General features: G+C 43.6%; 1 protein-coding gene across 3 annotated transcripts in view; it reads right to left on the minus strand.

Moving 5' to 3' along the window:
• The window catches only part of MYO5B (myosin VB), a 382,756-nt gene that overhangs the window by 216,978 nt on the left and 142,184 nt on the right, over positions 1-23,594 (minus strand). For all 3 annotated transcript variants that reach the window (XM_033837739.2, XM_033837736.2, XM_033837737.2), the window contains exon 2: positions 10,338-10,448. In XM_033837739.2, the coding sequence (XP_033693630.1) occupies positions 10,338-10,448 (111 nt within the window). The remainder of the gene's footprint in view (positions 1-10,337; positions 10,449-23,594) is intronic.

A 23,594-nucleotide genomic window follows, 5' to 3' on the forward strand; every position in this document is an offset into this window, starting at 1 on the left:
GAAGTCCCTATGGATCATATTTTAAGAATCACTATTCTATACAAGTCTTTCAGTGCTCTCTCCTGTCCCACATTTAGAGGGACTTGTACTACCAGATATTAAGGTATATTATTAAAGCTACTATGGCATTGGTTTAAATTAAAGTACTGTGGTAATGGTTTTAAAATAGACAGATAGGGCTTCCCTGGTGGCGCAGTGGTTGAGAGTCCGCCTGCCGATGCAGGGGACACGGGTTCGTGCCCCGGTTCGGGAAGATCCCACATGCCGTGGAGCGGCTGGGCCCGTGAGCCATGGCCACTGAGCCTGCGCGTCCGGATCCTGTGCTCCACAACGGGAGAGGCCACAACAGTGACAGGCCTGCGTACCACAAAAAAAAAAAAAAAATAGACAGATAAATGAAACAAAATAGCAGGTCCAGAAATAAATGCAAGCACGTATGGGTAATTTATTCATGATGACATCAAAATAGCAAATTAATGTTAAAAGGGATTTTTCAGTAGTGGTAGGTAAACTTGCAGCCATTTAGGAAAAAAAAATTGAGTCCATGTTCTATTCTCCCTCATATTAAAATAAATTTTAGATGAAAAAAATAAAAATTAAATGAAAAAAGAAAAATAAAACCAACCAATAAGAAAATAGAAATTAAATGAAAAAAGAAAAATAAAACCAATAAGAAAATGTGGGCAAATCTTCGTAAAAGCTTTGAAAGGAAGTACCTTTAAAGGGGTGAGACAAAAGCCAGAACAATGTAGGGAAATACTCATTAATTTGACTATAACCTAAAACTTTAAAACCATCATAAAACACACCATATGTAGAGCAAATTGAGAGAAGGGAACAGTTATTCTGCATTATTTAATAGAATACTCTTAACATCCAAAGAGTTGTAAGAAATCAAAAAGAAAACCAATACCCTCACAGAAAATTGTGCACGGAATACAAGTCACAAAGTAAGAACTACAAATGGACGATATGTGAAAAACTATTCAACTTCACCATTAACAAAAGAGACGCAAATAAAAGATTATTAGCACCACTATCCATCAGCTAAGCAAAAGTACATAAAAACTGACACCCAGGATGGGTGTGGGCAAAAAGGGTTCAGACTGATTTAACTTTTCTGGAGGGCAGGTGGCAACACCTTGTCAGAATTTTTCATAAATATATTCTTCCTTGGCCCCAGGAGACAATCTTACAAATGAGCAAATGTATCAACTCCCGAAGCTGTAAATACAGAAGTAAAGCACGACACAGCCCGATATTTACGGTCAGGCAGCTACCCACAGCATTCTGCTGCATCTAACAAAAGGCATGTTACAGTATGAAATCTATGATAGGGTTCCATTTATTTAAAACTGTATATTAAAGTCTGACTGGAATAACGTCCCAACAAAATATCAATGGCTACCTGTGTGAGGTTTTCTTTTGTACAGTTTTCTGTTGTTGGGATTTTTAAAATATTAATCAAGGCTCTTTTCTTTCTGTGAAAAGGCTCTTTTATTCTTATCAAACTTACTTCATACAGGAGACCAGCAAACAACTACCATGAAGATGCAGATAAAATTTCCAAGAGGTGGGAAACAAGTGGGAAATGGAGACTGATGAGAGTTGATTTTTATTTCATTAAACTCTAGAATTGCTCCCTCATCCCCTTCATCTCCAGCAGAGTGGGTGGTGTCACTGGGACTCTAACCAGATGTTCCTCCCTGAGCCCTCTGAAAGACTTCCCAATGCGGATGTCCCTCTGCCCAGCAGGAGCGCGTCTGCTCTGGTCTCCCACATGGCTCTCCACCCTGCCTCCCTGGTAAGCAGCACAGAGACAGCCAGGTGCAGAGCCACAGAGCTCCCCCAGACAACCCCTCATTTTTCAGATCAGAAAGCTGGGACCTGAGCCTGGTATCTTTAAACCCTGAGGCAGAAATGCTGGCATTCCATATTTTCTCAGATGAATCTCCCTTCAAAAGACTCTCCCCCCAAGCGTGTGGAGGGAAAGGCATAGGCAGTTTTGTGAAAACATGGTCCAAAAATAAGCCAATGGTATTGGTTACAGTAAAATTGATAAGGAATAAAAATGCCCAGAGCAGCAGCAAAGAAGTGAGAGCTGCAAGCTCAGCATCCTAAAACTACAGACTTCTGGGGTTGTGTATATCCAGGGCGAGGGAGGGAGGGAATGAGAGCCTTAAGAACACATTGCTTTCTCTAGCAGGTATTTGATTCTAACAGCGCTGCTAGGGTTGAACACTTACGGTTAATATGGTTTTATTTGAAATTAAAGGGTTTATGACACGATCAGAGACATTGAACTTTCTGCACAAAAGACTTCACTACATAATAACTGGGTCTTTGGAGGTAAAGAGGAGGCTGAATGTTAACACCCTTCACAAAATTAATGCTCGGTCACACACCTGGAGTGGACCTTCTCCTCTCCAAGGCCAGGAGCTGGGAATCAGGAACAGGTGGGGGTCTCCAACTGGTCACCATCTATCTAGCAAATGATACTGGACAACACTTGAGAATATAGAGGGTGGCATAAGGTAGAGGATTGGTCTAGACCTGCACTTGCCAATACATGGTTATTTAAATTGAATTCATTAAAGTTAAATACGATTAAAACTTCACTTTCTCATGCTAGCCACATTTCAAGGGCCCAATAGCCACATGTGGCTAGTGACTGCCATACTGGACAGTACAGATAGAGAACATCCAACTGTAGCACAATGTTCTCTTGGAGAGTGTTGGTCTAGATTGCTCTAAACTCAGTAGATCTGTGATTCTATAAGGCTTAGTAGGTGCTTAAAAATACCAGTTGAATGAAATGTCTGATCTTTTCATGACCTCTCCCACACCTCAACTCATGTCCATGTTACATGGTACCACAGCAAGAGAACATAATCATAAAAACATCTTCAAATGACAAATCCTAACACAAAGATTTGGAGCTACTAATCAGCATATATGGTAGAGTAGGAGAAACAAGTTTTCTTTATCTACCCATAGAAGAAGAAGATCTAGAGAAAAGATAAGCTGGTAAAAACAGAGTTAACAGGAGGCAAGCAGTTGGTACTGACCCTGAGGTGCCACATGGCTCACAGAAATGGAGACCGACTAGGAGTTAAACCCTGTATTCAAGTCCTGGCTGTCAGCTAAAGCAGTGGCTCTCAATCCTTCCTGCACCTTGGAACCCCATGAGGAGCTTGCAAAAAGATACTATGCTGTGTCCCATCCCCAAACTCTGATTTAAGAAGTCTGGTTGTGCTGGAGCTTTGCAAAAATTTTTTTAGCTCCTCGGGGGTTTCTATCACGCAGCGAAACTTAAAAACCACTGAACTTAACTGCTCTGAGGTGTTGAGTCCATCACTTCATTTCCACAGACAACAGCTTCCCTAATTGTAAGATGGGAGGACTGGTCCCAACAATCTTTAAGGGCCCTTCCAAATTTATTGGTCTAAAGTACTTAACTTAGGTCAGTGGATGTGGGTGTGTTCTCTTCTGTGTTCTCTTTCTGAGCTATCCTCCTGGAAAATAGGAGACCTCAAAGCTTGAATCCACTTACACTTACTATAATAACAAGTGTGTGGTTCCAGGTTCATTTAGCACATACTAAAAGCCCAGTTTACATTATGTCCTAAACGAATACAAAAAACATTCACTTAATGAATGCTCTGCTGTGTCTTATTCTGTGATAGTTGTGTTTAAATCTTACAGCTCCATCTTCTCCAGTCTCCAAAAAGATCATGCTTCTTAAAAAGCACCTTCTTGGGCTTCCCTGGTGGCGCAGTGGTTGAGAGTCCGCCTGCCGATGCAGGGGACACGGGTTCGTGCCCCGGGCCGGGAAGATCCCACATGCCGCGGAGCGGCTGGGCCCGTGAGCCATGGCCGCTGAGCCTGTGCGTCCGGAGCCCGTGCTCCGCAACGGGAGAGGCCACAACAGTGAGAGGCCCGCGTACCGCACACACACAAAAAAAGAACCTTCTTATTCTTCACCTCATATCACTTAGCCCAGGCCTAAGCACAGGCATGTAATTACTTGAAAAATAAAATACTCTGTGACTCATGTGAACTTCTTAGTTAGGAAGGGTTAGGTTATGAAGAAATAACAAATTAACCCTGAAATCTCAGCGGCTCAGTACCACAAAGGTTTCTTTCTCATTCATGCTAGGTACCCAAGGCTGGACGGGATGGAAGCTCTGCTCCACAAGGTCAACCAGACATTAACACGTGGCCTCCACCGTCACCAGGCAGAGGAAGAAGAGAGCATGGCAAACTCCCATAGGCTCTTCTATGCTTCTGCCTGGAAGTGACAGACAGGAATTCTACCTAGAGCTCTCTGGACGGAAGTAATCATGGGGTCCCACATAACCTGCAAGGGGGCTGAGAACCATGGTAGAAGGTTTGCATGCCACCTCTACCATGGTAAGTGTTCCTGCTTTAGTAAGTCAGCAAGAAACTCCGAGGTAGCTGCCCAAGGGGGTTTCAAAAAAGTGTGTGGGGTTGGGGAGTGAAGACAGAGGGAGCAGTGGGGTAGAGTCAAGCACCTTACCATGTTTCTAATGGATTTCTAAAGATTCTTGGCCTTGAACTTTTCATATTCTAAAGCCTATATTTGTGTATGTATTACATTCATTATAAGTTAGACTGAAAGCTCCACAAAGGTACAGATGTACCATTTTCACTGCTGTATAACCAGACCCTGGCATATAATAATTGCTCAATAATAACTGTTTCTAATGAATGAATGGTGATGCAAGTAATTAAAGGAAAAAAAGCACAAATGAAAATAGGCAATTATGAAGTTTAAATTATAAACAAAATTACAGCAGTATAAAAATGTGAAGTCAAAAATAACCTTTTGATTTCAATTTATTTCAGGGAAAACAATTTACACATTCTGTTAGAATATGGAGTTATAAAAGTTTAGCTTTTAACATGGTGTCTTTCAGCAATGGCGAGTCCAGGACCATTTCCTCTACAGGCTTAAACCAGGGTTTCTCAACTTTGGCACTGTTTCCATTTAGGACTGATAGTTGTTTCTTTGGGGGAGGGACCGCTTAACAACATTCCTGCTCTCTACCTATCACTAGATGCCAATGGCAGACCTCCCTCCTCAGTCATGACAACCAAAAATGTATCCAGACATTGCCAAATGTCCCTTGGGGGCAAATATCACTGTTTCACCAACCTCTAAGCAGAAGCAGCCAGGCAAAGTATCCTAACTGATGGAAAAGATCATGAATACAGCAGGGGAAGAGGTCAATGATAGTAACTAAGTAACACAGATCCATCTGGAGATGGATGGTAGAGATGATTGCACAACAATGTAAATGTACTTAATGCCACTGAACTGTACTCTTAAAAATGGTGAAGACGGTAAATTTTATGTTATGTGTATTTTACAATATATTAATTTAAAAAAATACCACTGTAGACAAGATAACTAATTGTATTGGCAACAATATTACCAATAGATATTTATATGCAATGTGTTATTTTATAACTTTAAGGAAACTTTTTTTGCATATGTACGATATAAATATTGTCTTCCTTATTATCCTTGCCATCCAATCAACAAAGTGTAATACTGTCTCATTGGTGTATTACTGAGCAATTGAGAACAAAACAAAGATAAAGATAAAAAGTATCAGATGATCCATAAACCAATACAAAAGTAAAAAAGAATGGAAAAACCAGTAAAACAAGAAGAAAAAAGAAATAATCAAAGTCACGTGCACTAAGAGGCTTTGCTGTTACCAGAGAAGTATCACCAAATACTCTCAGCTCTGTGCACGGGGTTTATGTGAGCTCTGTGAGCACTCTCAGGGTATGTGGTCTGAGTACACCAATGTGTAAGGACAACAGTCCTAGCTCTTCTGTGAGTCTGTCTCTTCTTGACTTGAAGAACCATGTTTGCTCTTTCCTCACTATAATACCCTGATATGTTTGGTACCATCCTTAGACCTGAGCAAGAGAGGCCCTTCCCTGGACCGTGCATCTTAAAGGGCTCCAACATCACAAATGCAAAATATAACCTTATTAAAGAACACATGGTACCTCTGTCACCTGGGATCAGCGTTCAGTGCTGACACAGTGAGATCTGCAACCCTCAACATACACTCTTGTGACAAACGCCATCAGGCCCCAGGGAAATGCTTCTGCACACCTCTTGCCCTGTGTCCTTGAAATAAGACAAATGTGTCCAGGCACCTTGAAGGGTGGTGTGGTGGGCTATAACATCACCAATGTCAGAGACAGACACTGCTTTGGAGCGTGGGGAGGCATTGGGCAGCAAAGACGTTTAGATAAAAGGAAAGACAAATTATCTTGTTAATCCTTCCTTCCAGATAGCACAAATGCAAAAAAAATTCTCACATAATGAAACACCGGTTCCCAGTTGGGTCGAATATCCAATGCCTTGCTTCTCTGCACATTCTAATTGTGGTTTCAGAGGTGCTCACAAATTAGTACAGTATTTGCAACCACTGCCAACCTGACTTATGAGGAACACCCTGCAGTACTGAACAAGTCACATTCCTCTTAAATTTGTTTATATGTAGGTACAGACATGACATGCCCAATGCAAGGTAGCAGTTCTTTATACTGGCAGCTAGATGGAGACCGAATAGTAGAGATTCAAGTACTTTCTTTTTAATATATTAAATGCTTTATTTTTTCAAGAATTAGAAATGTCAGATTTACCTAAATAATTCTGATAAAATATGCTTTTAATATTTAAACAGACATAGGCTACATCCCCATTCTTGCCCTGGCCCCAGAAACATTAGCAGGCTTGGATATGCACAGACACAGAAAGAGCACATTGCTCTCCTTAAAGCTCACATCTCCCCATCCTTCTCTCACTCATGAACACTGCCAGGGCCTTGCACACAGGGAGTACTCGCCCTGGACATGGGATACAAACTTGTTTGGAAAAACAGAATTTAAACGCAAAACCATGGAAACGGGGAGAGTTTTCCCTGCCAGTAGAGGGCAGGAGGTGAGCAGTTTGTAAGGGAAGTGGGGACAACTGAGAGAAGGTCTGCCAGGCAGAGCTCCACGGCACACAAAGAATTAGGTAGCTGCATTTATCACCAAGGTCTGCATACACTGAGGTGCTTTACCCAGTCTAAAGAGGGTACTGTGCTAAGGGTTGGCACACCCAGATACCTTGCACCCTTCACAGTCATGGGGAGAAAAAGAGAAGACACAATGCTTTTCCCCCAAGAAGTTTCCCATCTTCTCACTGGCTTAAAAAGAAAACATCTTACATTGGGCTGAAACAATCCAGACAAAAAAGGACAAGTATTATATGATTCCACTTCTCTGAGGTACCTAGAAGAATCCAACTCAGAGACAAAGGTGAACAGGGATTACCAGGGGCTGCAGGTAGAGGGAGAAATACGGAGTTAGTATTCAATGGGTACAGACTTTCAGTTTCGCAAGATGAAAAGGGCTCTGGAGATGGACGGTGGTGATGGCTGCACAACAATGAGTAAGTATTTCATGCCACTGAACTGTGCACTTAAAAATGGTCGACACGGTAAATTTTATGTTCTGTATATTTTACCCAAATAAGTAAACAAATAAAGAAGAAGCAAGCAAGCAACAGGGGAAAAGAAACATCTTTAGAGGAACACTGGGGGGCCTGAGCACCTTGAACAGAGCAGAGCACACAAGTTACTTACTGCTAAGGTAGAAGCCATAGGTTAAGAACTTTACTGTTTTAGAAGAGAACTAGTTTATTTTCAACCTTTGCTGATACAGTTAAACCCACACTATTGGACTTCAGAGGGAGGAGCAGAGGGCGGGGAAAGAGACTCCAGGGTGGATTTTTCAGCCAACCTGGTACATCAAAGATGCTTTTAGCTACAGAGGAGTTTCTTCAAACATTCAGAGTCCAGCCATCCAACTTCTGTTCTCCTGCCTCTGGTCCACAGCTCAGCTGAGTCGCTCCTAATGACAGCCCAGAGCCAGCAGTGGACAAACCACAGCCCACGAGCAACCTGGACAGAGTCCGAGGCTCAGAGCCCATTATTTCTCCAGAACTGCTAACCTCCAGCCCCAGCCATCTCTTCTGATTACAGCTGATGGCCATGTAGCAGGGGAGGGGTCCTGGGCAGCTGCCAGGATTAGTCACGCAGGGTAGAACGCATTCTCCACTGGGGAGGCAAGCATCTGCTCTGTTTTAGCAACACAGCAGACACTCCCTCCATACAACTCTTAAAAAAACACCCACCCACTTACAAGATCAACTGAAATGAAATCTGCTGGAGTGGAAGATACACCATTCACGTGGGTGAACTAATTTTATTTTGTTTTGGGCATGGGGTGGAAAGTTATTCAACATGGTAAACATGATTCCATCTGTTGGGAATTTTGTTTCTCACCTCAAAACCAAGAGGAGGCTGGCAAAGTCTGCAGGCCAGGAAGGGGAAGGGGAGGTGAGCACACCTTAGTGTAAACAACTTTTAACAAACTAACCAACTCACCGTCCCAGGTTTACCAAGGGATGTGCTCAAAGTTGATACAAAACAGAAGTTAGGAGGGGGAAGACGTTCAACCTTCCTACTAATCAATGTGTTAATCTCCACCCACTGTTAAGTACATGTGAGCAAAGCATTAAGACAAGGTCCATTTCTCAAGCAGGTCATTACTACCTAGAAAGACAGGACCAAAGAGCTTGGAAGAAGGAAAAACAGTAAGACAGTAAATGATCAAAGGCTAAGTGATGGGGGACAAAGTTTCAGTGCTCCTGCAGTTCAGAGAGAGGCAATAATCACTCCAGGCCAGGCCAGCTCTGCAGCCCCTCAAACCTGACCCATCCCAAAGCCAAATCTTGATTTTTTTGGCCACTTGGTTCAAAGCCTGTCCATCTCGCAGTCTCCCCTACTGTAAACCCTGCATGCACGACCTGCATCCCCAGCCTCAGGCTGTCCCATCTGTCCCCTTCTGCAGTGGCTTCCAGGTGCACTGGCCTCCCTTCCTTCCACACTCTCAAAGGGGACACACTGAGGCCTCGGGGCTCTGGCGCACAACTCCTGCCTGGACGCTCCCCTCCGCCCACCCGGGCCTGAGTCTTCAATGCTGGCTCCTTTCCACAGCCCCTCCCCGGACACCCTCACCTCAGCTCCCTCCTCACTTTCCTCCTGTACCTAGTCTACTGCTTCCGTGCCTACTGCAGCCTCCTTAGGCTCTTTCCCGTATTTCTGTGTTCACGTTCACTGAGCCCTCCAGCACCGAGCTCCCACAAATGGCGGGGCCACAACCGATCACCCATAAACCCCCATGACCAGCACAGTGCAAGCCTTCAAATATTCATGAAATGCACAAATCACAGGGAAGGGTAGTGACAAAAGGCTCATGAAAAGGGAAACTGAATCAGATCTTCTAGAAGGAATACAATTTCCTGGTTACTACCTTGTCTTCCTTTTGAGCGAAACCACCTGAAAATCAACTAACGAAAAAACTCTTGGGGCTTCCCTAGTGCCGCAGTGGTTAAGAATCTGCCTGCCAATGCAGGGGACACGGGTTCGAGCCCTGGTCCGGGAAGATCCCACATGCCGCGGAGCAACTAAGCCCATGCGCGACAGCTACTGGAGCCCACGCGCCTAGAGCCCGTGCTCCGCAACAAGAGAAGCCACCGTGATGAGAAGCCCACGCGCTGCAATGAAGAGTAGCTCCCACTTGCCACAACTAGAGAAAGCCCGTACGCAGCAACAAAGACCCAACACAGCCAAAAAAAAAAAAAAAAAAAAAAAAAACCTCTCACTGGAGCAAATAACATGTAATGAGGGCTTACCTGCCAGGCACGACTCTAAGTACATGCCACACAGTAACTCATTTTATTCTAATGCGCTCCCTAGACAAACTATCACCCCCATGTCACAGATGAAGTAATAGGCACAGAAAAATTGCTAACTTGCTCAAGGGCACAAAGCTAGCAAGGGCCAAGCCAGGACCCCAACCCAGGCAGGCTGGGTCCAGAGCCGGTACTCCAACCACTGTACCAGGCACTGGCTCTTATGCTAAGTGGCTCCCCCTCACCTCCCACTGAGCCTCAACCCCACGGAGGGAAGCCTCCTGTGCCCCCCACTCCACCGAGAAGATTCTTGCCTCAGTCACCCACCATCTCTCAGCTGCTAACACCAATGGGCACTTGTTTGTAATGGGCCATCCACTCAGCAGCTTCACGGTTTCAACTTTCACATACATCACCATCAACAGCAACAAAACGGACGCCAGGGGCTCAGAAGCTCCACCGTGCAGGACACGCTCTAGCCACAATGTAGCATCCAACCCTGCTCAGGAGAGCTCTGCACTCCCACCCCCAGCACTGCACTCACAGTTTCATCTTCCAGTTGGAGCTGGAGGCTCTTCTCACCCTCCTTGTAGTCCTTGGTTAATTCAGCTGAGCGCCACACTTCATCGGGGTCAGGGATCCAGACCCTTGTGTACTGAAAGATTAAAAGAGAAGAAACTTAGATGCTAAGAGAAGCTTTCAGGTATGCCCTCTATGAGGGGCCCTCAGAACTTTTAAAGTCATCTGCACACATTTCCCTCCCTTCTCATTTCAAGATACAAGGCGATTCAATACCATGACAAGAGACAAGTCACAAGATTGGTTACAGAGGACTCCTTCTAGATCCTAACAGAATGTCACAGATCAGTGAAATTCAAATTCTACCAGGGGAATGCCAAGCCTAGATTTGGTTATATCCAGAGTTTTACACCATTATCTCAAAAGGTGGTACAAAATTGCAATGTCAGAGGGAGTGTCTAGTGTGCTGCAAACAAAGATTAAGACAACACATGCAAAACCCAACAAGACAATGTAGCAAGTCTTCAGAGCTTGGGAATCTCTGCTTTGATATTCTGCATTCAGGGTCAAAGTCATTTTCCTGCAGAAGTGAAAGTGGTCAGCAAATTGAAACTGTTAATATATTCCTGAGTTGTCAGCAATCTCAGTTTAGTTGTGCATTCTTTAAGCCACGAACATACCCACAAATCTCATGCATCCTTCCCCAGCCCCCATCCGGATCAAGCGTCCACAAGGTCATTAAGCTGGCCAAATCCTGGCAGGAAAGAACGCAGCCCTTGGCGAGTGGGAGGCACTGGCAATGTCACTTGGGCGCTCTCCGCCCTGACTGCACATTAGAATCACCTGGGAGCCTTGAAAAGACCAGGTCGGGGTTCACCTCAGACCCAAGCAGCACTTGAGGTGACATGAAAGCTCCCAGGTGAGTGTAACGTGCAGCTGGGGAGAACCACGGGTCTGCACCAAACGGCAGCATCTACTAGTGGCTGTCCCTCTCGGCACCACGCCCCTTACCTCTGTCAGACATGTTTTCTCAGTATTTGTCTCATAGGTATGCGATTTCCACAGGGCCTATCTGCTTGAGAAGCTGTCTGTGTACACGGGCACATACCCCCCTCCCATTATATATATTTTTAAATTTTTATATATAATTATATTTTTGTATTTATGTATAATCATATATATATCTATAAAATGGCCACAGAATATTTTTAGCAAAATTAATACTCCTGAAATTAATAGTTCTTAAGACCAGAGGCCAGCCAGAATGTGTGCTTGTGTCAGCACAACCCACCTCCCCGTGGAGGGACAGCAAAGCACAGGCCCTGTGGCCGGTCAGTTGCCGACCTGATTTTGGTCCTGCTTTCTTACAGCATTTTGCTCCACGTGATCACTGGCCGTTTTTAAAAGCAAGGCCCGGCCCCTGCTACACTTGTCTCTAATTCAGGATCGAGGAGTGAAAGTCGTGAGGCAAGAGATTCAGAACACCAGTTAATGGGAAAGCAAACCACCACCAACTTGCATCACTGATACCCCAGCTCAGGGTACAAAGCCAAAGTCGTTTGCTTTTGGTTTTCCAATGAATCAGGTTCACAGGATTGTCTCTCTGCCTCTGAGCCTGCACTACAGCAAGGTACTCCTATATCTTTAGAGGAAGATACTCTGTAGCTTTATAGTATCTGAGTGCTATCGAGTATTACATGAAGAATGTTTGGAGGCATCTCCAGAGAAAACTGAGCGTTTCAACATTTCTCTCCCTTCAGGTGTTCTAACTTACCTTGTCCTCTACCATTTGAGCCCACCATCCATCCAGCTGTGGGGACTTTTAAGCTCCTGTCCCCCAGCTTCAAGTGAGTGACTTTTCTTAGCCTCGCTACACTTCCTGTCCCTGAGTTAGGCCGCTGGGACTCCCCTTCCAGTCAGAGGGAGGACAGCGCACCTAAGAAGCTCTATTCAAAGCCAAGTCTCCACTCAGTGTAAAGTGGTGTCAGGAAAGGCTCAAGATAACAGAGTGACAAACAACAGAGAAGTGGGAAATGCCAACAGGAAGCGACTGGAGGTGGTGACGTGTGGACATCGTCAAGCTGCGTGATGTACTGGAAGCCAAGGAGCCCAGTCCCAGCTCACACGGCGGCTCCTCTGGCCTTAACCCTGCTGTCCACGTGCCTCTCACTGGACAGTTCACTGCACCCAGCACTGGGGAACCTCGCTGCCTGGCTCTGCTGCTGTTTAATTCTCACTCTGGGAGGGTCCATTTACTCTTCTACTTACATAGATCTCTTCTCTCTAAGCAGACTGAAAATACCTGGTAGGCAGAAAATTGTCATCTATATTTTCCTGAACCCACAGAATCCATCAGAGCATCAGGAGCATAAGGGAACCCTACTGATACTTTAGCTCCTTGCTACTCCAGGTGAGGACCTCAGCCTCACCACTACCTGGGAGCTGGTTAGAAATGCAGAATCTCACACCCACGGCATCAGAGTGGGCACACCTAAGTACCTGGTGTTCTGCTCCCGCAATATGTTCTCACTCTTCCCTGTTTTTGTACACAGGCCAGACTACAGCCCTGGACCAAATCTGGTGAGCCACTTGTTTTTATACAGCCCATGAGTGAAGAACAGTCTTTAAATGGTTAAACGGCTGGGGAAAAAAAAAATCAAAAGAATGATAATCATATGCTAACACATGAAAACTATATGTGTCAAATTTTGGTGTCTGTAAAGTTTTATTGGAACACAAGGACACATTCTACCTACGTATTGTCTGTGGCTGCTTCCACATATCAGCGACAGTTGTAACATAGGCCCTATGGCCCCAAAACCTAAAATATTTACCCTCTGGCCCTTTACAGAAAAGGTTTGCTGCCCTCTACCTTTGAACATGCTGTTTCCTCAGCCTAGAATGTCCTTTCCTCATTGTCTATGTGGGCAGAGTCCAAGTTCCAGCGCCATCTCCTCACTGAACCCTTCCTTCCCTGTGCACTACAGAGGTAGCCCTTCCCAACTCTGGATGATCAACTCTTTTATCAACCCTTCTATCTTCTCGCAATCAACTCTTCTATGATCAAATTTCTTTATGGTTTTTGCAGTCGTTTCTTTCACGTCAGTTTCCTCTTACTACTCCAAGGTCTTTCAGATACACCATGGGGCATTTCTGTATCCCTGGCATGTAGTAGATGCTCAGGAAATGTTTACTGAGACAGGAATCAGTGAAAAGAGAAGGTGTGTTTATGGGGCACCTGGTGTATACATAAAACACTGTGATAAGCACCATGTAACCAAGTATAAACATGAAGATCTGTACCCTCACGTTAAGGAACATACAGTCTAGTTGGATAGATAATTCATATAAAAAATATACTCTATGGGGAGGTGTGACCGATTCCTAAGGAGAGTAACAGCTAATCAGTCAGGGGGGGCAGGCAAGGCAAGAGAAGGGAGGGCAATGATGGTAAATGCCAACTTAGAGAGGAAACAGGTGACCAGATTCTCCTACAATGTCTTAAAGGCTAGTGTGCATTACAGATCTGATCAAGCAAGCTTTAGATTCAAATCCAGTAAACATCTGAGTACCCACTCTGTGCTAGATGCTGTCACGTGCCCTCCATCCCCACAATGAAGACACATGTGGACATGCATTGAGATTACAGCAGTTCATTGTTCAACAAGAATGAAGTAAACCCTGTATTGTGATGGGATGGGATGGGTGATATCTGCAGGCAGGCCTCCCCACCGTTACGCTACTTCATAGATTCTCCGCTTAAGGTGCCTATGAGTTACTGAGCAGGGCTGTTCACCCAATGTCACATACGCTGCACTTGAGCTATTTATAGGACTTCCAAGGGCAATTTTAACCACAATCAAGTTTTGCTTTATGTGCTGACTGAGCCAACAAGCCCCTCCACTCAGACCAAGGAAGAGCCACTGCCCCTGTAACTGAGTACAAGGTGGGGCATGATCAGTACAAAGTAAACAGTCAAGAGAACAGACACACAAACGGAGAGGAAGGAGAGATAAGGAACACAGTAGCCAGCAAAGACTTGAGGGAGACATACACGTGGAATCTAAACAATAGTACAAAAGAGCTTACCTACAAAACAGAAACAGACTCACAAACAGAAAATAAACTTACTGTTACCAAAGGGGAATGCAGGGAGGGATAAATTGGGAGTATGGGATTTACAGATGCACACTACCATGTATAAAATAGATAAACAACATGGGTTTACTGTATAGCACAGGGAACTATATTCGATATCTTATAATAAACTATAATGGAAAAGAATTTTAAAAGTATATATATAACCATATCACTTTGCTGGACACCTGAAACTAACACAATATTGTAAATCAACTATACTTCAATTAAACAAAAAAGACTTGAGGGAGGAAGACAGATGTCATCTGAGCTGTGGAGATGGAAAGAATTTGTGTGGGTTTTTTTAAATTTATTTATTTTTTCTTATTAGTCATCTATTTTATACACATCAGTGTATACATGTCAATCCCAATCTCCCAATTCATCACACCACCTCCCTCTACCACTTTCCCACCTTGGAGTCCATATGTTTGTTCTCTACACCTGTGTCTCAATTTCTGCTCTGCAAACCAGTTCACCTGTACCATTTTCTAGGTTCCACATATATGTGTTAACATACGAAATGTTTTTCACTTTCTGACTTACTTCACTCTGTATGACAGTCTCTAGATGCATCCACGTCTCTACAAATGACCCAATTTCATTCCTTTTTATGGCTGAGTAATATTCCATTGTATATATGTACCACAACTTCTTTATCCATTCGTCTGTCGATGGGCATTTAGGTTGCTTCCATGACCTGGCTATTGTAAAGAGTGCTGCAATGAACATTGGGGTGCATATGTCTTTTTGAATTATGGTTTTCTCTAGGTATATGCCCAGTAGTGGGATTGCTGGGTCATATGGTAATTCTATTTTTAGTTCTTTAAGGAACCTCCATACTGCTCTCCATAGTGGGTGTATCAGTTTACATTCCCACCAACAGTGCAAGAGGGTTCCCTTTTCTCCACACCCTCTCCAGCATTTGTTGTTTGTAGATTTTCTGATGATGCCCATTCTAACTGGTGTGAGGTGATTCCTCATTGTAGTTTCGATTTGCATTTCTCTAATAATTAGTGATGTTGAGCAGCTTTTCATGTGCTTCTTGGCCATCTGTATGTCTTCTTTGGAAAATGTCTATTTAGGTCTTCTGCCCATTTTTGGACTGGGTTTTTTTTTTTTTTAATATTGAGCTATATGAGCTGTTTATATATATTGGAGATTAATCCTTTGTCTGTTGATTCGTTTGCAAATATTTTCTCCCATTCAGAGGGTTGTCTTTTTGTCTTGTTCATGGTTTCCTTTGCTGTGCAAAAGCTTTTAAGTTTCATTAGGTCCCATTTCTTTATTTTTGTTTTTATTTCCATTACTCTAGGAGGTGGATCAAAAAATATCCTGCTGTGATTTATGTCAAAGAGTGTTCTTCCTATGTTTTCCTCTAAGAGTTTTATAGTGCCTGGTCTTATATTTAGGTCTCTAATCTGGAGATGGAAAGAATTTGTAAGGGAAGGGTTTCCTTTGCGATGATGAAAACGTTCTGCAACTAGATAGACATGGTGGTTGCACAACACTGTGAATGCACTCGATGCTGCTGAATGGTTCATTTAATAGTTAATTTTTTGTCCTGTGAATTTCACCTCAATTTAAAAAACAGAAACTGTTTTGGTTGCAGATGATGCGAACAGCATCCTGCACCTCTCTCCTGACATGGGTTCTCACTTCTAATATCTGGAAAAGCAGTAAGATAAAATATATTCTTTTAACAGAAAGCCATCATTTCTATGAGCCAGACAGAAACGTTCTAGAACCAAGGTTCTGTGCTGCCTCTTCATTTTTTCTCACCTTCAGGGAATTCCTTCAAACAAATCTGACCTCTACCAACTTTCCTGGAGGCAGCAGACTGTAGGAAAGACAAGCTCCCTCACAGAGTCCTATTACAGTACTACTCAATTTGTCACTGCGCTGTTTTAACAATACTTAATCCCATCATATCAAAGTAAATAAAATAACGTCTGACCTAATTGTCAAATAAAAACTGATTTTTCTTTTGGAAAGCACCCAGTGTACTAACCGGAGAAGGCAGATGCCTCTCTGAAATGAAATGCATTAGTACTGAGAGCGATTCTCCAGCCGGAGTTCATTTCTCCCATCTCTGCGGCAGGCACAGAGGCAGCTCTGACAGACAGCTGGAGGGAGCGGCTGCCTCTGGCACTAGTGCTCAACCCTGGCGCAGGGGAGAACCACCTGGGGAGCTTTTAAAGCTTCCCCAGCCAGGCAACACCTCAGGCCAATTACATCACTCTGGGGTGGGAACCAGGCAGTGTTTTTTTAAAGCTCCCCAGATGCATCTGATGTGCAGGCAGGTCTGAAAAACAGCAGTCCTTGTGGTTTGACTTGGTAACTGATTTGCAGGGCAGCACAGACCTTCATGTGCCCGGAGGCCTCTCCCCACTGGCCTGTGGTCGAACATGAAATTCCAGTCCGAGGATTCTTTATCCTGAGCAGAACACTATCTGCAGAAAGCCCCTGCTGAAGTGTAAGTGCTACTGAGAAGAGTACAGCACTTGCCCATTTATACTAATGATCACGCAGTGCAGTGCTGTGGTTAAGTGCGCGGGCTCTAGAGCTAGACAGCCTGGGTAAGAATTCCAGCCACCACTCATTAGGCTGGGTAAGGTGATGAATGGGTCTGAGCCTCGGTTTCCTCATTTGAACAATCTGGGCAAAAGTTAGACCAACCTCATGAAGCCTCCTAAGAATTAGATGAGATCCCGCAGTATTGGTACTGTACGCATTAGGCAGTAGTGGCAGTGGTGATGATATTAGACACTGTGCAGTCTAGAAGGCAGGATCCTCCTGGGATCCTGCAGACGATCAGGGAACAGGAAACAAACCCAAGGTGTTCCATGTGACTGGGATCCTTTAGATGTCCTGCAAATCATCATACATAGGTAGCCATGCTTTGCCTTAAAATCAGTAACTGGATCTAGACTACTTCAACCTCAGAACCCTGAGAGGAGTGACTCTCAACGCTGGCTGGCATGTAAGAATTCTCTGCAGATCTTTAAAAAAAAAAAAAAGACCCAATGCTCATATCCCACACTTGAATAATCAAGTCTGAGAGTAGGCCCCGAGCACTGTACTTTCATTTTATGCTTTCCAAGTGATGAATGTGCCAGCAGAGTTAAAATCACTGTTTCAGAGTGAGCCTCAGAACCGAAGTGGACTTTAGGGAAAAGAGAATAGGAACACTGGAAACATTCACTCCACCGAGTTATTAATAATGCCACCTCCATAATCTTACACTCATATAAGTAATTTAATCATTTCATCTAGTTTTAAAACGGAAATAAGATGAGCAGGGTTATCACTAATATTTCACAAAGAAGAAACTTGAGGGTAAAACATACTGGACAATTTGCCCACGTTCACAGTGAAGAGCCGAGTTCAGGGCAGAATCGAAGAGAAGATCTCAGACTCTAAGTCCTCCACTGTCTCCCCCCACCCATGGAGGAATACTGACTTTCTTACAGCAGCCCAAGTCCCACTGAGTAGGTATTTTATACAGTTAAAGTGTCTTTATAATCACACATGAAAAAAGTGCAAACACCCATTGACAATGACATGCCAAGTTAAGCCACTAAGTAGTTTTGGAGTTAAGAATCAGACGGAAGTTTTGGTCACAATGTAGTCCTGACTTGAAGCAAGGCAATCTGGGCACAGACCCCCGGGAATGGATGAGAGGGGACCCCACAGCCTAACCTGGTGACTCACTGGATAAACTGCCTGCCCATTCCTACCTGTGTTTAGGCGACAAAGAGCAGGCCCACTGTCGGCCTTATTCACGGCTGTACCCCAGCACTGACATGACGTCATGGTTAGCAGGAACTCAAATCTCTGCTCTATGACTGAAAGCGAGGCTCTGGTTAGGGGTGGGAGGGGAGTCCTTTTGATAAAACAGAGAAACCAGTCAACAGATTTACTCAGGGCGTGAATTTTTTTCTAGAACTCATTTGGAGAAGATGCAAGATCAAGTTGGTCAACTTCCATCCCTCAAGGAGCACAGAAGCCACCAAATTTCTCCGTACAGGACCAATCTGAGATCCAGCACAGAGAGGAGCATCAACAAACAATAGTGCTTCTCAGCACTGTTACAAGTAAGTGGACAGGCTGTGGGTTTCAAGGGAAAACATAACTGTGAAAAGGTAAGGAGGTGAGACCTGGAACTCAGATGCCGCCCAAGGCAGGAAGGATCACACACAGCAAAAGGACAGCAAGCTGTTTCCCCAACCTTGCCCAAGTCCAGCTACAAAGTGCTAGGACGGCAGGCTGAGAACCACAGTGCTAAGAGACCACAAAACCTTCTAGGCCAAAAATCATGTGTCCCTTATTGAAAATGGGGCTATTCATAGCTCAGTTCTTTAGTGAGGTTAGGAAGACACCTGAACGCTTCTCCAAAATGTCATAAGTGATCCTCTGTGGGGGTAAGGGTCCATTTCGAAGCTTCCCCTGCTAAAGCAACAGTTCTTGGAGGGAAAAGAAAGACAACACACTTCCCTAAGCTGACAGTTTCATTTCAGCACCATCACAAGAGCAGTTTCCCCAGTGGTGTGGTGCCTGGCAGGGTACTGCCACGTTGTAGGAACTATGAAGACACCTTACCCAGCTGCCCTTATAGCAGGAGGTGGGTCACATTTCATTCTTTTGCATGTGAAGAGTCTAGAGGACAAAGACTAGGCCTTTGACCACATCCTAGCAGAAGCTCCCACAATCCTCTGCACATCTATTGAAGTCTGAAGATCATGCTCATGTACCCAGATACCAACTGCATCCTGAACCCAGTGGTGGTGATTAGTCCCCCAAATCTGGGGGCCAAAGTCAAGGACATCCCCAGCAGCAAGTTGCTGGGCATCTTGCCTTCCCACTGACTGGGCTCCCGCTATGGGAGACACGTGAGTAGGAGGCTAAGATGCAGGTGTCAGGTACTAGCCTCAACCCCCATCACAGGCTGTTTCCTCATCTGTAGGGTGGAGAAATACCGCCCGTATTACAGTTGCTGTTAGGATTAAATGAAATGAAACATTGAGCACAGCATCTGTGACAGGAGTTGTTGTTACTGTGGCAGAAACTCAGGCCCTGGGATAGAGACATGGAAAACTCCCTGTAGGAGAGCACAGACACAACCAAATAATCCCAACAGAACCACATGCACAGAAAGTGTCATGGGAACACAGAAGCTCCAACTTCCTGAGTTAGTTACCTCCTCCCCTCCCCCCAGCACCAAGGCCAGCCTCCTGGTTTCCCTATGTACTCATTCCCATTAAAGGCTTCCTGGACCAGTAATAACCTTCCTTTTTCCCCAGATGCTCTGCACTGGGAAGCTCCCTATAACTTACAGCCAGAAGGATTATATGTAAATATTCTGTTTGTCCAGAGCCAAGAAGTAACTGAAAATCCATGTACAATTCTGGGCCAATGAGGTAGGTTCCTGAGGCCCCACCCAGAACTCTTCCAAACTTGTTCCATGTCCTTTCCTAAACGGGAGAACCAAGCTAGTCCAAATGCCAAGAAGAACTTTAACTTAATGCAGAGAGACTGGGATAGCAAAAAGCCACTCAGCATCCTTGGTGTAAAAAGGATAGAACAAAACCAGAGAAGTGAGCTTTATTCTATAACATATAAAGTGCACAGTTAAACAGCAACGTTATAATAAAACCCAACACTTCCTGTCATTTAAATGAAACAAAAGTCAAATATACCAAAAGGAAGGTCCATCAACCTATTTCCTGCACCGACCATCACATCGTAGTTTATACATTTGCTATCTTATGTGCTTACAGCACTATGTCATCTCAACCCAGTCTTCCGAGGAGAGATTCAACGCTTTCTGATATCTGATTACATCATCAGTCACAATTACATCTTAATCCACATTCTATATCTGCCAATGCAGACCCAAGTCTCCATGTGGCTGGTCAAACAATTTATCTGTTTACTGCCCTGCAGATGCTAACAGAATAAGCAGTATGTCCTTAAGTGACAAATGGACAAGATGGGAGGCGCTTGGTGTTCGGAGGGCATCGCCGAGTCATTTTATCCATCCAGTTTATACCAGCAGCACATGTGGTTGATGGAAGCTACAGTGATACCAGAGACTTAGAAACAGCCATAAAGCAATGTGTTACTTTTGAAGGTTTGGAAAGACCACTGAAGTTTCCCTATTTAAAAAGGGTATGTTGATGGCAAGCCGGTTTTGTAAGCCTGCAATGTTAAATCCATTTAACCTGCTACTAAAGAAGCTAGAAAAGATTTACTCAAAGCTGGTACATTTCATGCAGCTAAATATATGTCTGAATCTTCTCGAGAAGCTAAAGCTTTGCTGGAATTCCACTTCCAGCAACATGACTACCGCTCCTAGACTGTGGACTCTCCCTGTACAGGGCAAATTAGTATGTAAATTAAATACTCCATAATCATATTATTACAAATCTTTAAGTCATTTAAGACAGTTTTCCAGAGCACACCACCTTCATATTTCCACCTAAGCTCTTTGAAATACCTCGACTTTCCAAATCCATATACGATGCCATCACTGGGCAGCTGTTTCCCTCCTTCCTGCAGGTATATACTCCTGAGCTCCACAGTCGAAGACTACTGTATTGTTTTTCCCAAAGAAACAGTCTTAGTAGTTTACACTCACCACAATGCTTATTAGCAAGTCACAGTCCTAGAAATATTCACCAAGGCAAAGTTAAGCTTGTTTGCTTCCATTTTTTAATTTAAACCCTGTTCCATTAATAGACCTCTCTCTAAGAAACCAAAATCAGCACTGACTGAAGCCATTTCAGGCTAAGCTGGCTTCTGCAGACAGAACTTCACTGAGCAAAAATAAATAACTGAGAAAGCACTGGGACGCTACTCTTTTCTGAAGAGAACTTCTGCTCTTGCTTTGTCTTTAAGAGATCATCTATCTTAGAACTTAAATGCCTTACACACTTGCATTTGGGACTCAAGCCAGCTCCCAACCTTCCTTACCCAGGATAAAGCATTCCGGCCTTCCCGTCACCAGTATTCAAACACTTCATCTTTGAGGCTATTCAGTAAATACTCTTCGACTGGGACATGTCCCACATAAGCTACAAGGCCCCCCCGACCAGAACACAGACTCTAGTCCATTCATTCATCCATCAGTATTTACTGAACACCTGCCACATGACAGGCACTGTGCAAGGTGCTGGGACCCGGAAAAAGAAGACATGTCCCTATCTTCAAGGATGTCAGACCACATTATGCAATCAGTCTACTGTAATGGTCAGAACTGCTTGGACAGCACAGACATTCACAGCATGTAGCTGGGGGCCCTAACCTAGTCTGGATCATCAGGAAAGGCTTTGTTGAAAGAGCAGGATTCAAGCTAAATCCTAGATGGCCAAGGAGTTGGCTAGACATATTGAGGAGGAAGGAGTGTTCTAGGCTGAGAGGTTATCTGTGTGACAAGCCTGGAATAGGAAGGAAGAGTGCTCACTGAAGGACGAAAGAAGGCCAGTCTGGGTGGGACACAGTGCAGGAGGAAAGGGCTCAAAATGACGCTGGGGAAAGAGGCAGAAGGTGCTGGGGAGCCACATTTTTTTTTCATATTATCCATGGCCAATGCAAGGGTTTTACACATGAGGAGGTATCCCATTTGTTTATTTTTGCTTCTGTTTCCCTTGCCTAAATAGACATATCCAAAAAAATATTGCTGAGACCAACATCCAGGAACGTACTGCCTATGTTTTCTTCTAAAAGTTTTATGGTTTCAGGTCTTCGATTTATGTTTTTAAGCCATTTTGAATTATTTTTGTGCATGGTGTGACATCAAAATAAAAAGCTTTTGCATAGCAAAGAAAACTATCAACAAAACAAAAAGGCCATCCACTGAATAGGAGAAAATATGTGCACACAATATATCCGATAAGGGGTTAATATGCAAAATATACAAAGAACTCATACAACTCAACATCAAAAAAACAACCTAATTAAAAAACGGGCAGAGGATCTGAATAATCATTTGCCCAAGGAAGACATAGAGATGACCAACACGCACATAAAACGATGCTCAACATCACTAATCATCAGGGAAATATGAATCAAAGCCACAAGGAGATATCAACTCACACCTGTCAGAATGGCCATCAACAAAAGGACAACAAATAACAAACGCCGTCGAGGATGCAGAGAAAAGGAAACCCATGTGCAGTACAGGTGGGAATGTAAACTGGTGCAGCCACTGTGGAAAACAGTATGGAGATTCCTCAAAAAATTAAAAATAGAATTGCCACATGATCCAGCAATTCTACTTCTGGGTATCTATCCAAAGAAAATGAAAACACGAATTCAAAAAGATATGTGCACCCCTATGTTCACTGCAGCATTATTTACACTTGCCAAGATATGGAAGCAACCTAAGTGCCCGTCAACAGATGAACAGATAAAGAAGATGTGGCACGTATATAGACAATGGAATATCACTCGGCCACAAAAGGAATGAAATCTTGCCATTTGCAACAAGATGGATGGACCCAAAGGATATTATGCTAAGTGAAATAAGTCAGAGAAAGACCAATACTGTATGATTTCACTTATATGTGGAATCTAAAAAACAAAGCAAATGAACAAACAAAACAGATATAGCATTATAGACACAAAGAACAGAGAGGAGGGGATGGGGGAGGAAAGAAATAGGTGAGGGAGATTAAGAGATACAAACTTCCAGTTACAAAATAAATGAGTCACAGGTATGAAATACACAGTGTGGTGAATATAGTCAATAACTATGTAATATGTTTGTATGGTGACAGATGGTAACTACACTTATCATGGTGATCATTTTGAAATGTATAGAAATATCAAATCACTGTGTTATGTAACAGGAACTAACCTAATGTTGTAGTTCAATCACACTTCAAAAACAAACTCATAGAAAAAGAGATCAGATTTGTGGTTATCAAAGGAGGGGGGTTGAGAGGAGGGGGAATTGGATGAAGGCAGTCAAAAGGAACAAACGTCCAGTCATAAGATAAATAAGTACTAGGGATACAATGTACGACGTAATATAACACCGCTGTAGGTTATATATGAAAGTTGTTAAGAGAGTAAAGCCTAAGAGTTTCGCCACAAGAAAAAAATTTTAATTTTTTCTGTGTCTTTAATTTTGTATCTATGC

The sequence above is a fragment of the Tursiops truncatus genome, chromosome 13 (genome assembly GCF_011762595.2).
Source record: "Tursiops truncatus isolate mTurTru1 chromosome 13, mTurTru1.mat.Y, whole genome shotgun sequence".
Classification (NCBI taxonomy): Eukaryota; Metazoa; Chordata; class Mammalia; order Artiodactyla; family Delphinidae; genus Tursiops; species Tursiops truncatus.